The 12,889-nt window shown below is 50.7% G+C and overlaps 1 protein-coding gene across 1 annotated transcript in view; it reads right to left on the reverse strand.

Annotated features, from left to right (window-relative positions):
* Window positions 1-1,907: 1,907 nt before the first annotated feature.
* Window positions 1,908-12,889, reverse strand: part of LOC144733340 (transitional endoplasmic reticulum ATPase) — a 71,646-nt gene continuing 60,664 nt past the window's right edge. Inside the window, exons 16-18 of the mRNA XM_078615188.1 lie at window positions 9,649-9,807; window positions 7,681-7,835; window positions 1,908-4,020 (exon numbers count right to left, since the gene is read on the reverse strand). Coding sequence (XP_078471314.1) covers window positions 3,912-4,020; window positions 7,681-7,835; window positions 9,649-9,807 — 423 coding nt within the window. The 3' untranslated portion in view covers window positions 1,908-3,911. The remainder of the gene's footprint in view (window positions 4,021-7,680; window positions 7,836-9,648; window positions 9,808-12,889) is intronic.

Consider the following 12,889-nt stretch of genomic DNA (forward strand, 5'->3'; position numbering starts at 1 on the left):
TGCTTCACCCATCAGTCTTACCGAGTCTTGCAACTCTTCAGGAGGCTCCTGTCACGTTTTCGCAGTGGGGGGGGGGGTACGATTATTGCTTTGTCTAACCCCAATTTAGTCATTGCAGTTGTTGTTTTTTCAAATCTGAATCATGATGCCAGCACACAAAGGCCTCCTCTTGCAAATTATGTCACGAAATGTGACGTCTGCTATGAGGCAGATGGCTTCAATTTTATGGTTTGTTGCATCTGCAGTATTAACCAGGGCGGTCACTGGAATCGAACTGTGAACCTCTACAACAATCGGCCAATTTGTTTCCGCTAGGCCATGCCACACCTGGACTTAACTTGAGAAAACTGCCACCTCTTAAAGCTTATGCATAGCGGTTTGCCCCGCAATGACCATGACTGTGTGACAAGAGAGCTGGTGGCAAAGAGCTGCCCCCTCCTGAATGCATCAGAAGTCAATCGAAGGAACGTCAGATGCTGTTCTGCGATATCCACTTTCACGACACATTGTCACGCACGGGGACCTGCGCTGCTCGAGATCCGAATGGATTGTTCGTCTCACGACGTGATAACCTACAACACGATGTGGATGAAATTAAACGTGAAACGGGGGGGGGGGGGGGGCGGGGAAACAAAAAGTTATTTTAAAAAATCCTTTTAAAATCACAGAGATTTGAAAATCAGTGCCCTTATACCGAGCTTCGAGCCACTGATGCTGAGAAAGTGGCCTCATGTTACCACAGCTCCCGGGCAAGGCTATTAAATCCGAAGATCCAGTCAATCAGCTCGCTAAAGCCGCGACACACGTACACAGCGCAGTGCTTGTGTATGCCCTCCATGCCTGCGGTAGACAATCCGATGATCGAGTACGCTTATAAATCTGCGTCGCTCGGTTAATTAGTTTAATTTCAGGTCCTACTAAAGCGGGCTGAGGCGCAGTAGACCGCGTGATGAAATAATACTTATAAAGATCAAGAGGTCACCATGGCCACCGTCACCACCTCCTCTCTGCCGAATCCCGCAACTGCTGAAGAGTTGACACCCAACACTGAAGGGTCTGCCCCTCGCAATTTCCCACCATCTGGCCTTAAGTCTACTCCCCTGGTCGGCATTCTCTGGGTGCTACTCGCAATGGCCGTCTCGGTTACCTGCCCTCCCACATTCTGCACACGCCCCCCACCCTTCACAAACCTCTCCCAGATAACATCCTGCGACATTCTTAATGCAACATTTCTACTTTTATGCATGCTCCTGTACTCAAAGGCAGGAAGAATGTTTTTCCTAGTTGCTTGGGAAAAGTCCATCTCTCTAACCCGTAATAACACGGACATTACGACCGAGTAGGTTGTTGCTGCGTGTTGTTCTGTACAATGTCCAACGTTTCACTCAGAGTGCTGGAAGCATCTTAAGGAACTCGGTTCAGACATCATGTCAGCCGTCTGTTCAGCATAATAATTTCTGCAGCCTCATGCCATCACCATAGGTTGTCTATTCAGCACTGCCCAAACAGGTTTCCTTTACAAACGCCGGCTGTGTGTGCATGCTTGTGTTCTTTAACAGATCTCTAAAATTAAATACGTGGTATCACATAATTGCAATTAATGTAAATGAATGACTTTGCAACCTTACACAAGTCATGTGTGTGGTGAAAATATAATCCCCTCGCCACAAAACCCCCAGGGAAATCATTTCATACTGCACTTGCGTTTTATGCGACGGCACATCATTAATCTGCATTTATTGCTTAAAGGGCCACCCCTGCTGCTAAGCAAAATACTTCAAACTTTGTTGGAATACGACAATGAAATGGGAGAAAACAGCAGGTGCTCCTTTAAGGCAAAGTTTTTGTTACGCGGGGAACAGTGGTGAGTGTTTAATGAGTGTCTGATCAGGACAACAGGAGAAAAATGAGGATTCATTATTTTATTTTCACCAGAGGCACAGCAGACGTGGTTTACTTCTGGTTCAGAAGATGCAACAAAAGATTCCACCGCAAAAAAACAACCACACAAACCGACTTCTCCTTTACTGGTCCTTTCAAAAAACAGCAGTAGCCTCCCACCCCACCCCAGTGCTTGGAACAGCATTTATAGAAATAATCGCCGTCACTTTAATTTTTTTGTCAAACCACAGTGTGCGCCCAATACACAGAAAGGGCGAGCAATTAACAAACACGGGAGGCTCCGGGCGAGACTACAATGACGCCCACTCGCCCGTGTGTCTGTGCGGATGATTGCGACAGTTCAGGCTTTGCCGAGTGCCACGTTCGTCCCGTTGCCAGACTCGTTAAAGCGCAAGAATTTCAAGTTACCATTGACCTACAAAAGTGACTTTTTTTTTTGCCTAAGAGCAATCAACCAGGTCAATTTAAAGAAGGAACCTCACGCATGGCAAATAATAATATGAAATTGCAAAACTTGAATCGAACAACCTCTCACTCGAAGGACCAACCTCAATTAAACCCTTGCAAGGAATCACATACATCAAGCGATAAATGGTTGCGGCGCTTCGTCCCCCACCCCTCCCCCCACCCCAAAAGAAGAGCGAGAACGGCGAGTAACATTGTTAAAAAATAAACATACCCACACAAAGTGCGGCGATGCGCTCTAGTGAACGCTGCTACTTCTACTCTACGCGGAAAATGAAGATGCTGTCAAAAGTAAATCCCGTGGCCAGATCGAACCCGGGGACCCAGTGTCAGTGTAGTGTCAGCGGGGAGAAGAAGTGACGGCACTGACGCTCTGTGATGCGTGAGGCCGCCCCCCCCCCCCCGGGGGGGCTGCAGGGCCCAACGTGAGTGATGCCTTGGCTGAGAAATGACAACTGCTCGGGGAGGGGGAGAGGGAAGCGAGGGATGAGTGATATCTTACCTATGGAACCGGCGCACAGCGTTTTACAGAGGGGGAGGGTGGGGGAGGGGAAGTGTTATTACGGTCTAAGGAGAGCCCCCTGCTCTGACCTTTCCAACCGTCATTATGGGACCAATGCCCTGCCTGTTGCATCCATTAGTCAAGGGCGCCGCTGGATTTTTATTAATTTCGTAGGCGACTGCCGGGGTGGATCCCGCGATGTCAATTCAAGCGACGCGTCTGATGCGTGCCAAGTGTGTAGGCGGGCACGCGGTGCACGCTGGGAAGCTGGATTAGCGAGACGACGTTGGAACTTGAGGGATGGGGGGAGCGGTCTGTAACCAATCAAAAGAGAGCGGGGTTACGGGGCGGTCAAGAACGTTGGGCAACAATCGCCACCACCACCACCACATCTGTATCAGCCCCAGCATACAACATCTTTACCTATACCAGTCCAAATATAATGTGCGCTGTTGATCTTCAATGTGGATGGCCAGTCTAATAGAACGCATTCGGGGAAAAGCGGATACCAATTACGTGACAATTGGCTTCACCTCAGGAGTCAGGGACCAAGTGCCCTCGGCCACCCTCAGTTCCACGCAGCGTGCACTGCGCGCGTGTCCACGGAACCCTGCGTGCGTGCAACACGAGCACGGTCCCCGGCTGATGTCGGTGTTTTGGTCCGCAAGGAAAGAACTCAAGGGACGACGCCACCGCCACACCGTCTCAACGCTTGGCACTGGGTGGCGGGGCGAGGGACGGACTCGTCGACCCCTAGGAATTCAGTTACCGGCATTGGGGGTTAACGACAGCCGTGGGGTAGAAGGGGGGGGGGCAAGACAAGACACGCACGGCCGAGGGAGCCACTCCCTCCGCTAAGGGCAGTTAGTCTCGGGAATGTGTAGCTGGATGGGAGCGTGTGCTGCAGTTGACAATAGGGGGGGGGGGGGGGGGATCTGGACGAGTGCATAGTTCCATGTGGATGATGCGACTAAAGCCCTGGGCTGTGTGGGGGCGGTGGGGGTTGCCTGTGGTCCGGGGGTAGGGCGCGTTGTTTGTAGTCCTAGCCGTAGAGGTCATCGTCCGCATCCTCGTGGTACAGATTGCCGCTGCCACCGCTCCCGCTGGGGCCCTGGTTGGGGGCCGTGCCACCCTGAGATGCCCCCGGGAACCTGCAACGCACAAAGGGGGTGGGGGGGGGTGGAGGTGGTGGTGGGCGAGGGGTGGGTGGGAGAGGTGGTGGTAGTGGGCGAGGGGTGGGGGTGGTGGGCGAGGGGTGGGTGGGAGAGGACGACACATGATTACGACGCATCTCGCCGACGGGCCGGCAATCATCCATTACAATATTGGCTCCGAAACGCACACCTCCGCCGGCGCCATTGGCGGATATTCCACATCGCCAAGGTGGGAGCCGGTGTAGTCCACCACTCGTAGGACACCCCTCTAAAGACTTGGACTATTCATTGTATAGGTCCTGGATGGTTCATGGGGCCCGAGTCAAGGACCTCAATGATTGAGAGTCGAGGGCTCCATCTGCAGAATCTACGTCACCTGGCCGGATTGATAAATCCTCACCGGCCATGATCAATCCACTGCTGGATGGTGATGACACATGCGGCGAAACGTGACGGATTTGACGGCGAATGGCACGCGCGGCATGACGCAAACGCGCATCTGACGACAGGAAGGGGGAACGCCGCCATCTTCCCGTGACGACAAAGCCGAGGGGACAATTAGAAATCGGCAGCGAAAAAAACTAAAATATAAAAAGGCGACAATAAGTTTCACACACAGGCGCACTTTGTGGCAGCGGCTGCCAGGAGGGACCTTTCCTCGAGCCGCCTCGATCGCAGCGTTGCCGTGGCGGCACGTGGAGGATGCGTGGAAGCGCTCGCTGACAAACTATGGGCGCACGCCGCCAGCTCCCTCCTCCGCGGTGTGCAAACGCTACCGAGGCGGTTTCCGTGAACCAGTGGAAACTGCAGCCAAGGACTTGCACACCCCCCCCCTTCCCCGTGTCGTCATACAGCAACAGAATCAGGCGGGAGACCTGCTGATGCTTAATTCGCCTGAATTAGGGTGCTGCGGTGGTGAGATGTTAACTCCCTCACCTGGCATACAAGAGTTTGTGGGTTTGATCCCAAAACCCACGCCTGCTTTATTGAGCTATCATTTGTGACCAGGTCGCTTCTGAAAAAGTTCTATATAGCTTAGTGGGCTTAGCTAGCAAAAACATTTAGTTTAGTTTCAAACAGCAGTCGGCAACAAAAGAGTGAATGCGCGGAAGCGTGGCTGATCTAGCATCTCATCCACTCACGCACTCACCCATCAGCCCATTCACTCACCTACTCAAACACTCACCCAATCACTCACAAAAACAAAGCTCCCCCGTATAGCCTTCGACAGACTGTTGGGGCAAGTGCTGTTGGCGAGTACCAATTAAGGACAGCATGCTGCAGAAGACGGATGTGGTCAATCCCGCCACGCTCGGGCACCTTTGATTCCCCAATGCTAATATACACACGCTATACAAGTTACTCGTGTCAGGCTGGGTCGACCGAGAGGAGGCCTCAGAGTAAGTTCAGATACCGCCGGCCAAGTATGCAAGCCATGGCAGGGAATCGGTCTGTTCGCCAGGATCGTAGCGCAGTGCTTCAAACAACGAAGTCACGGCCCTCCACACGGAGAGACGCGCAAACATCATAAACAAAGATCCCCACCCCCTAACTCCTGGCCGCCTGTCTCCCCAGTGTTAATGTTTACACACTGCACCAGTAAGTGATTTAAGGCGGAACCGACATAAGGAAGGCCCAGGCCCAGTTAAATGTCGCCTGTTATTGGTCGTGAACGAGAAACACAAAAACACACGCAAATATTTACTATTTTTATTTTACCAGGTAAGGCCCACTGAGCTACGTGGCTCTTTTACAGAAGTGACCTGGACACAAATGATAGTTCAACGAAGTGGCTCATCATGTGGAAATATATAGCAGCCAAATACTCTAAACGCATGTTTCTAAACATGGAGGGCAAAACCTATGCAACCACGGGGAGAGACATGCAAACTCCAAATATACAGGAGTCAGGGTCAGGATCGAATCCCCGATCTCCTGTATACCAGGCGAGGTAGTTAACGTCTCGCCACCGTGGCATACACACATACTTCAAGCAACCAACTCAGAAGCAGCGGACGTTAACGTGATATGTAAGAAAAGTGGCGGCATTTGGAGTACGTGGAAAGGTTGGAGTAATTACAACCTCAATATACGACAATCATCTTCTATGCCGAGGAAGTCCTCAAGCGAGTCGAATATTTTTTCACACTTTCCAACTACGGTTTACAGTGTTAATTCGTTATATGTCAGTGTATCTATCTGTCCTGCTTGGGTTAATTTTACCATACTTCAGCATACTTGTCAGTGTTGGTTGGTGAGCTTAGATATTGCTGCAATGTTCGCAGATGCCCACAACGTAGTACCAAAGCAGCCTGTAAAAGCCTGCTTAACCACATGGTGGTTGCCTATTCAAGCACTGTCCAAGCCTCAAACCTGCTGAGCTTCTGAGATGTGATTAAGAGATTTGGTGGTGCATGGCAGGCAAATTGGTCACAGGCCAACTTAATCTGTGCAAGGACAGAATTTCACACGTGTTATTACTTTTTTTTTGCCAACATAACAAAGTTTGTTTACAGTGCTTTTCCCTTCCTAGCAGCAGCATACTTTCCTTAACCACACAAATCACCATCAGAAGCACAAAGGGCCTCATGGCGAGTTTCCTTGCAGTTCGCGTTGGCCTAATTTACGTTTCAGACTTTCGCACGCCCGTTGCCAATTAGAGCGCGAGAACACACACACAAAGCACCAAATTAGGAAGCTTGAATAAAAGCAGACGAACGAGTGAGAGAAGCCAGCGAGCGCCAGCGCGCCCGTCACGAGCAATACGAAGTAGGCGCCGCCGTAATTGTGCGGCGAGCACAGAAACATTTATCCATAGAGGTTTTATACCGCTGCTCCCGTGTCCTTAACGAGCCGCACTTAGGGACGCGTCTAAGTGGAGCGCCGATTTCCGTTTCGACGGCGCCAGTTTGCGTGTCGAGTTGAGCCACTGGTCCCCCCGGTCATAGGAATATGGAATTTCCACAACTGGCTCAGACCAACCAAAAGGAGAGGACTGCCACGCAATTGAGTGGGGGGGTTGGTGGATCGTACGAGGATAATTATATTGCTGTGGAATTCTAAACCAGCCGAACCACAAGGTGGCCAGATTGCAGTACAGCAAGCGGGTTTCTTGACCTGTCTGTACAGATTTTGAGTGCTTTCGCTCAAGGCACTCCCGTTTTCTTCCCATGAGCAATACGCTCATTAAAAAGGGAATTGGTGATGCGTGGCAATGCTGGGGTTCAACTTTGCTGAATAAAAGGGCGTTATTATTTAAAGCATCTGCAGAATGTATACAATCTAAGGTGGGTGCGCTGCTGTGTGGTTAGAGCCCTCGAACTCACAATTGCAAAGTGGCAAGTTGATATTCTGGTTGGTCACAGGGTACAGATCGCCCCGGTTTAGGAACCGATGAATCGGATCGCGTCGGTGACCAACGTATGACAAGTTACGTCAACGTTCGGTTAAACAGGCGTGCCGGCGACACCGATGTCTAGTTAGTGTGTGGCCGATGTCTCCGTAGCGAACAAGCAACGTGAACCCGGGCCGCCCCTCCCCCCTCCGACTTTTGCATCACCGTGGAGAGCGCCTCGCACTCCGCAAATGTCAACGTGCGATGATGTGTCAGGGGAGTGCCCGGTGGACCGATGGACAGTTGGACGGACGGTCTCTCACCGGAAGCTGCCAAAGCCGCGGCTCTGCTGCAGCGTCTGAGCGAACATCTCGTATTTGCGGATGTCGTTGTCGCTGACGGAGCGTCGGGCGAAGCGCATGGCCTCTTCAAAGTGGTCGCGGCGGATCTCGGGCACCGCGTCTTCGTCTTCCACGTCCTGCGGTGACAAAGCGCAACAGCACGGCCCACGCAGAGCGGCGCATCGTCATCGTGATCACGTCGCCGTCACCACCACCACCGCACATCACGGGACGAGCACCTCACCCAGCAATCAAGTCACCACCAAGCGAGCAGCACATCACAAGGCAGTGCCACCAGACAAGGCAGTACCATCGTCACCACGCTAGGCAGCACACCATCACCACACTAGCTAGGCAGCACACCGCATCACTACAAAATGTAATGATAGTATATGGGGCTAAAGGGCACAGTTGATATGTGAAAAATTTGTGCTTTCGATCATACAGGCATGAAAGCTTGCACACGCTTGAATTTGAAATATTTTGAAATGCTGCTGCTCTGTTGGCAGTGGTGACAATGGAACGTGTCCATCAAAAACAGTCTTAAACAGTCAAAGTTTATAATAGGCGACGTTTGGGGCAATAGCCCTTCTTAGCCCATCTTCGGAGCACATTTGTGGTCTATGATATAATTTTAGGGCAGCGTTATTGACGAACATGTTGAATTTTATGCAACTTAAGTTGAGGAATGCTGGAAAACCACCATCTGAATATGGCCCACAATTCCAAATGTGCAGCATACAGATCGTCGAGTACCAGCTCCCACACTTGTGTATCATGGAAGGCACAAACCGTGCGATCATTGGCATCTGTGTTCGGGTGGCAGCACTTAATTTGTACCGACATCTGGTACCGGTACTGTGTTTAACTTTATTACGAGACTGCACAGTTTTGACACAGACCTAGGCCGACTGAGAAATATGGTCACGTTTGGTCTGCAGAGTAAGAGGTGGCAACCCTAAAGAAGGGACTTTTGCCACTCAATGGAGGGCGGCCATCTTGTCAAACTGGCTCGGATGACTCTGCCACCATGTTGTCTCTGCTCTGCACCTTGTGGGTCACAGTGTCTCCTGCTGGTGGTGATGGGCGGTGCATCCTCAAAATCTGCGAGACATTTAAACGGTAAGGCTCCGAGTTCGTCACCGTGGTCACAGACACCGTGCCATCTTGGGTATGGATATAGAAACAGCCTAAGGCGCTCTTTTATAGCTTCTCAAAAATACCATTTAGCAGGTTGATGGAGAATACCGCCCCACCTTACTCGGTGACAAAAAATTCCCCCGATCTTCGGCCATGATTTTGACTAAAGATGACCGTGACAGAATCGCAGCCTTACTCGTTTGGCCCTCGACACCGTCACTCACAAACGTGCATGAGGCAGAGGAGGTAAGGGTACCAACTACCAAAATTCGGAAACACTAGTGGTACGGATATATTTATATTAAATAATAAGCTTACGGTCATTAAGAGGAAAGTCTCAACAATGTCAGTCACAACTGGCTTTCTTCAGGAGGAACCAAGCACCAATGGAACTCAATCACGTATGGACTTGGAAAGGAGTGCGTGATTTGGTGATGGTTGGGCGATAGACAAGCAGCTGAACGTAGTGGAAAAGCAAGTTGTGCTTCCTGACCCCGCGCCGACTCGGTACAGCCCCAGCACAGCTCGGATATGCACGTGGAACAAGAGATATGCGCGCGAGTGTGTGTGTGTATGTGTGCACTGGGGAGTGGAGCAGTTAGCACACTGCGCGACAAACCCGGTGACACGAGTTCGATTCTCGCTGTCAACACCTGTGACGAATATCTGAACCCGAGTACCTGGTGCGATGTGTAAACATCGCTACTAAGGATACAAAGGATTGGTGCTGGCCACACCACCCCATCGTGTGCAGTGCCGGCCTTCATAGGTGCTCGCTAACCACACTTGTCCCACAGTCTGATCACTGACCATGGCACCGTCCGGGTTGCTCTGGCGTTCGCGCTCGCGCCGGATCTCTGACTCGATGCTCTCGCGGATCGCCAGCTTGCAGGCGCGCTGGCAGATCTCCGTGAGGTCGGCGCCCGAGAAGCCATTGGTGGTCTTGGCCAAGTACTCGAGGTCCACGTCCTGTAAGGGAGGGACCACGCAGGGGAGGGGGGGATGGCGGTGAGCGACCTGGTAAGCTCCACTGGAGACGGACGGACCGTCTAGAGTTACGCGGCATACAGACCTCGTGCGGCACCCGATGCGCGGTTACACGTGTGCGTTTGTGGCACTCTGCTCTGAAAGTCTACTCACCGCATGGATTTATGAATGAAGGCTTCAATATAATAATGGATTTAATAATATAGATGTCGATAATAAAGCCAGGAAAGCTTCTCCGTTCACACAATCATTTATCAGGAGGGTGAAGCATTGGAATGTTTGGTCAAGTGAATATTTTACCATAATTTGTCTTTCCCCACAGTGGTTAGCGAGCTCAATCGATTCTCAGTCAAGGCTGATCAGCGGCGAGTAACATCCGATTCTGCCCCACCCCTTCCCCATTCTCTGACCAGCAATGACTGTCTGGCAAAGCATGGCCAGACAACTCCATGCCTAACATGGCACGGACAAGCCTTCATCCAGCAGTGGATTGACAAAGCGATGCAAGTTACTAATTACATATTAATCAACCAGAAACAGATTTAGACTTTAAACATTATTCAGAGTGGGACCATTTGTGTGGACCAACACGAGCCAACGTCACAACTAAGACACATTAATTGGAATCATTTATAAAATTAAGGAATTAGGATAGTTTTTATTAACATTAACTTTTTAACCATCCCATAACTTCTGCAAAACTTAGTTTTATTCAGTTAAACAGCAATTATGACCAAACAAGTCAACTGGAAAACTACAAATTACATCTAACCAGATACATCCACGCAATTTTCCCACACAAAAAACATTAGGCGGCCATCTTGTTTGCTTTATGAACGGTGAAAACGGAGCAGACAATAAAGCGGAGCAGACAATAAAGCCGAGCAGACAATAAAGCCTTGCAGCCTTTCCCAAAACTGAAAAAGCAACCAAGTGGCTGGCTAAACAAGCGTTGAAGAAATATGAGAGGACAGAATGAAAGGAGCGAAAGACGGCCTGCGCTTACGCTGGTGTTACCCTCAATCCAGCAGTAGACGGAGCATGGCTGCTGCTTAAGCGCAGGGAGAAGCCGACTAAAAAGTGTACGTTTGTTAAGTTATATTATTTGACATTGTCTGAAAATAGCTGTAAAGTATTTTTGTCTCATTAGCAATGCTTCACAGAGCCTTGGTATCTACCACTTCTAATTTATTTCTCGAGTTGCGTTTTTCCTTTCATAGCTATTTTCAAGTTCCGCCTCGAAGTACCTCTCTAATTAGTGCTACCGCGTGCGCATTGTGTAATGATGCATCTGTGTCTGCTTGCGTGCAGGGCGTGCGTTAAGTTTGTGTGCCTGCGTGTGCATGCTTCTTATGCGTATATAATGCGTGTTTGTACATATGTTTGGTGCGTGTGTGTGTTGTGCGCTTGGCTATGTATGGAGTATGCGTATGTGTGTGGTGTCTGTGTGGATTGTGTGTGTGGTGATCTTGTTTTCAGCGTCTATGTGGGGGTGTCAGTGGGGAGGGGTGGGGGGGCAGTGTTTAGCGCACTGTAATACGAATATCTGAACCAGTCCTGGGTCTCCCCTGGGTTAACTCAGCCTCAAAGGAGTACCTGGTGTGGTGCGTAAACATCGGTACCGAGGAGGGCGTGGTGTTACGGCCACTCACCTGCTCGTGTGCTGTGCCGGCCTTCTAAGGTGCTCGCTAACAGTGCTTACCCCAACAGTCTGTTAATGCTATATGGGGGAGATCTTTGTCTTCATGTGCATGCATGCGTTTATGCATGTGTGTGTGTGTGTGCATAGGGAGCGGTAGTGTAGCGGTTAGCATGCTGCGTTATGAACCCAGCGACCAGAGTTCGATTCCCAAATGTCCAACGCCAGTGAAAATTATCTGAACCGGTTCTGGGAATCAACCTCAAATGAGTACCTGGTGAGGTGTGTAAACATCACCACTGGGGAGACAAAGGCGGCCAGGCGTGGTGTTGGCTACCCACCCCCCCTCGTGTGCCGTGCCGGCCTTCATAGGTGCTACTCGCTAAGAGCACGTTCCCCAACAGTCTGGAAACGCTACACAGGGGATCTTTGTCTAAGTGTTTTTGTGCTATTGTCTGTGTGTGTGTGCGTGCCATGGATGCTGCATCTGTGCACGTATGCGTGTCGCGTCCGTGTGGGTGCTGTACGCCCGTGTGTGCGTGCATGCAGGCTCTCACAGCTTGAAACTCCCCTTTATTAAATGCAATACAACTTAACCACCGAGTCGGCCAATACAAATGCTGAGAAATGATTCAATTTTGGGTGAATTTGGAAACGCTTTCCATGGCTCGTGTGGGGCCACGCAACCTTCCAATCCCAAGGTTACCGCATGTCGACGCCGTGGCGGGTTTCCAGCGCCTCAAGATTGTATCGGGGGGAAACAAAACTCGTCGGCCGCACAGGTTCTCAAAATTCCTGTCGTTCCTCGCTCTGGAAACGGAAATAGCGTACCAGAGCGATGAAGCAGAACACGGACAACGCGTCACAGCGACAGCTAGCCTCCATTCTTTCTGACGGAGAAAATTAACGTTGAGGGAGATAAAAAAACGGCGCCGGCAAAACGCTGGAGGATGCAGGAAAACCATATTGAGTATGGAGGAAGAATCACCAACCCCTCTCTCCCCCCACTCTCATACTCAACGGCTGAATTCATGAGGCCCAATATCAGCCCTGGAGCATATGAGCTAAGCTTAGAGACAAGGAAGAAGATACGAGCATGGGGTCCATCGCCAAAGCTAAGACCGGTCTGACACACCTGAGCCTTAGACCAGTCTGACACACCTGAACCTTAGACCAGTCTGACACACCTGAACCTTAGACCAGTCTTACACACCTGAACCTTAGACCAGTCTTACACACCTGAACCTTAGACCAGTCTTACACACCTGAACCCAGAAAGGTAACGACCGGCTAAAACCCCCCTGCAAACCCCCTCCTCCCTCGACCCCTACCCCTCTCCCCTCTCCTGCTCTGATGAGTCTGACGTGCCTCATACCGCCGATGCCCTTGGAACTGCCGCCCAAAAGGTCATAATGTTGATCTATT

The sequence above is a fragment of the Lampetra planeri genome, chromosome 46, assembly GCF_965212315.1.
Source record: "Lampetra planeri chromosome 46, kcLamPlan1.2.h2, whole genome shotgun sequence".
NCBI lineage: Eukaryota > Metazoa > Chordata > Hyperoartia > Petromyzontiformes > Petromyzontidae > Lampetra > Lampetra planeri.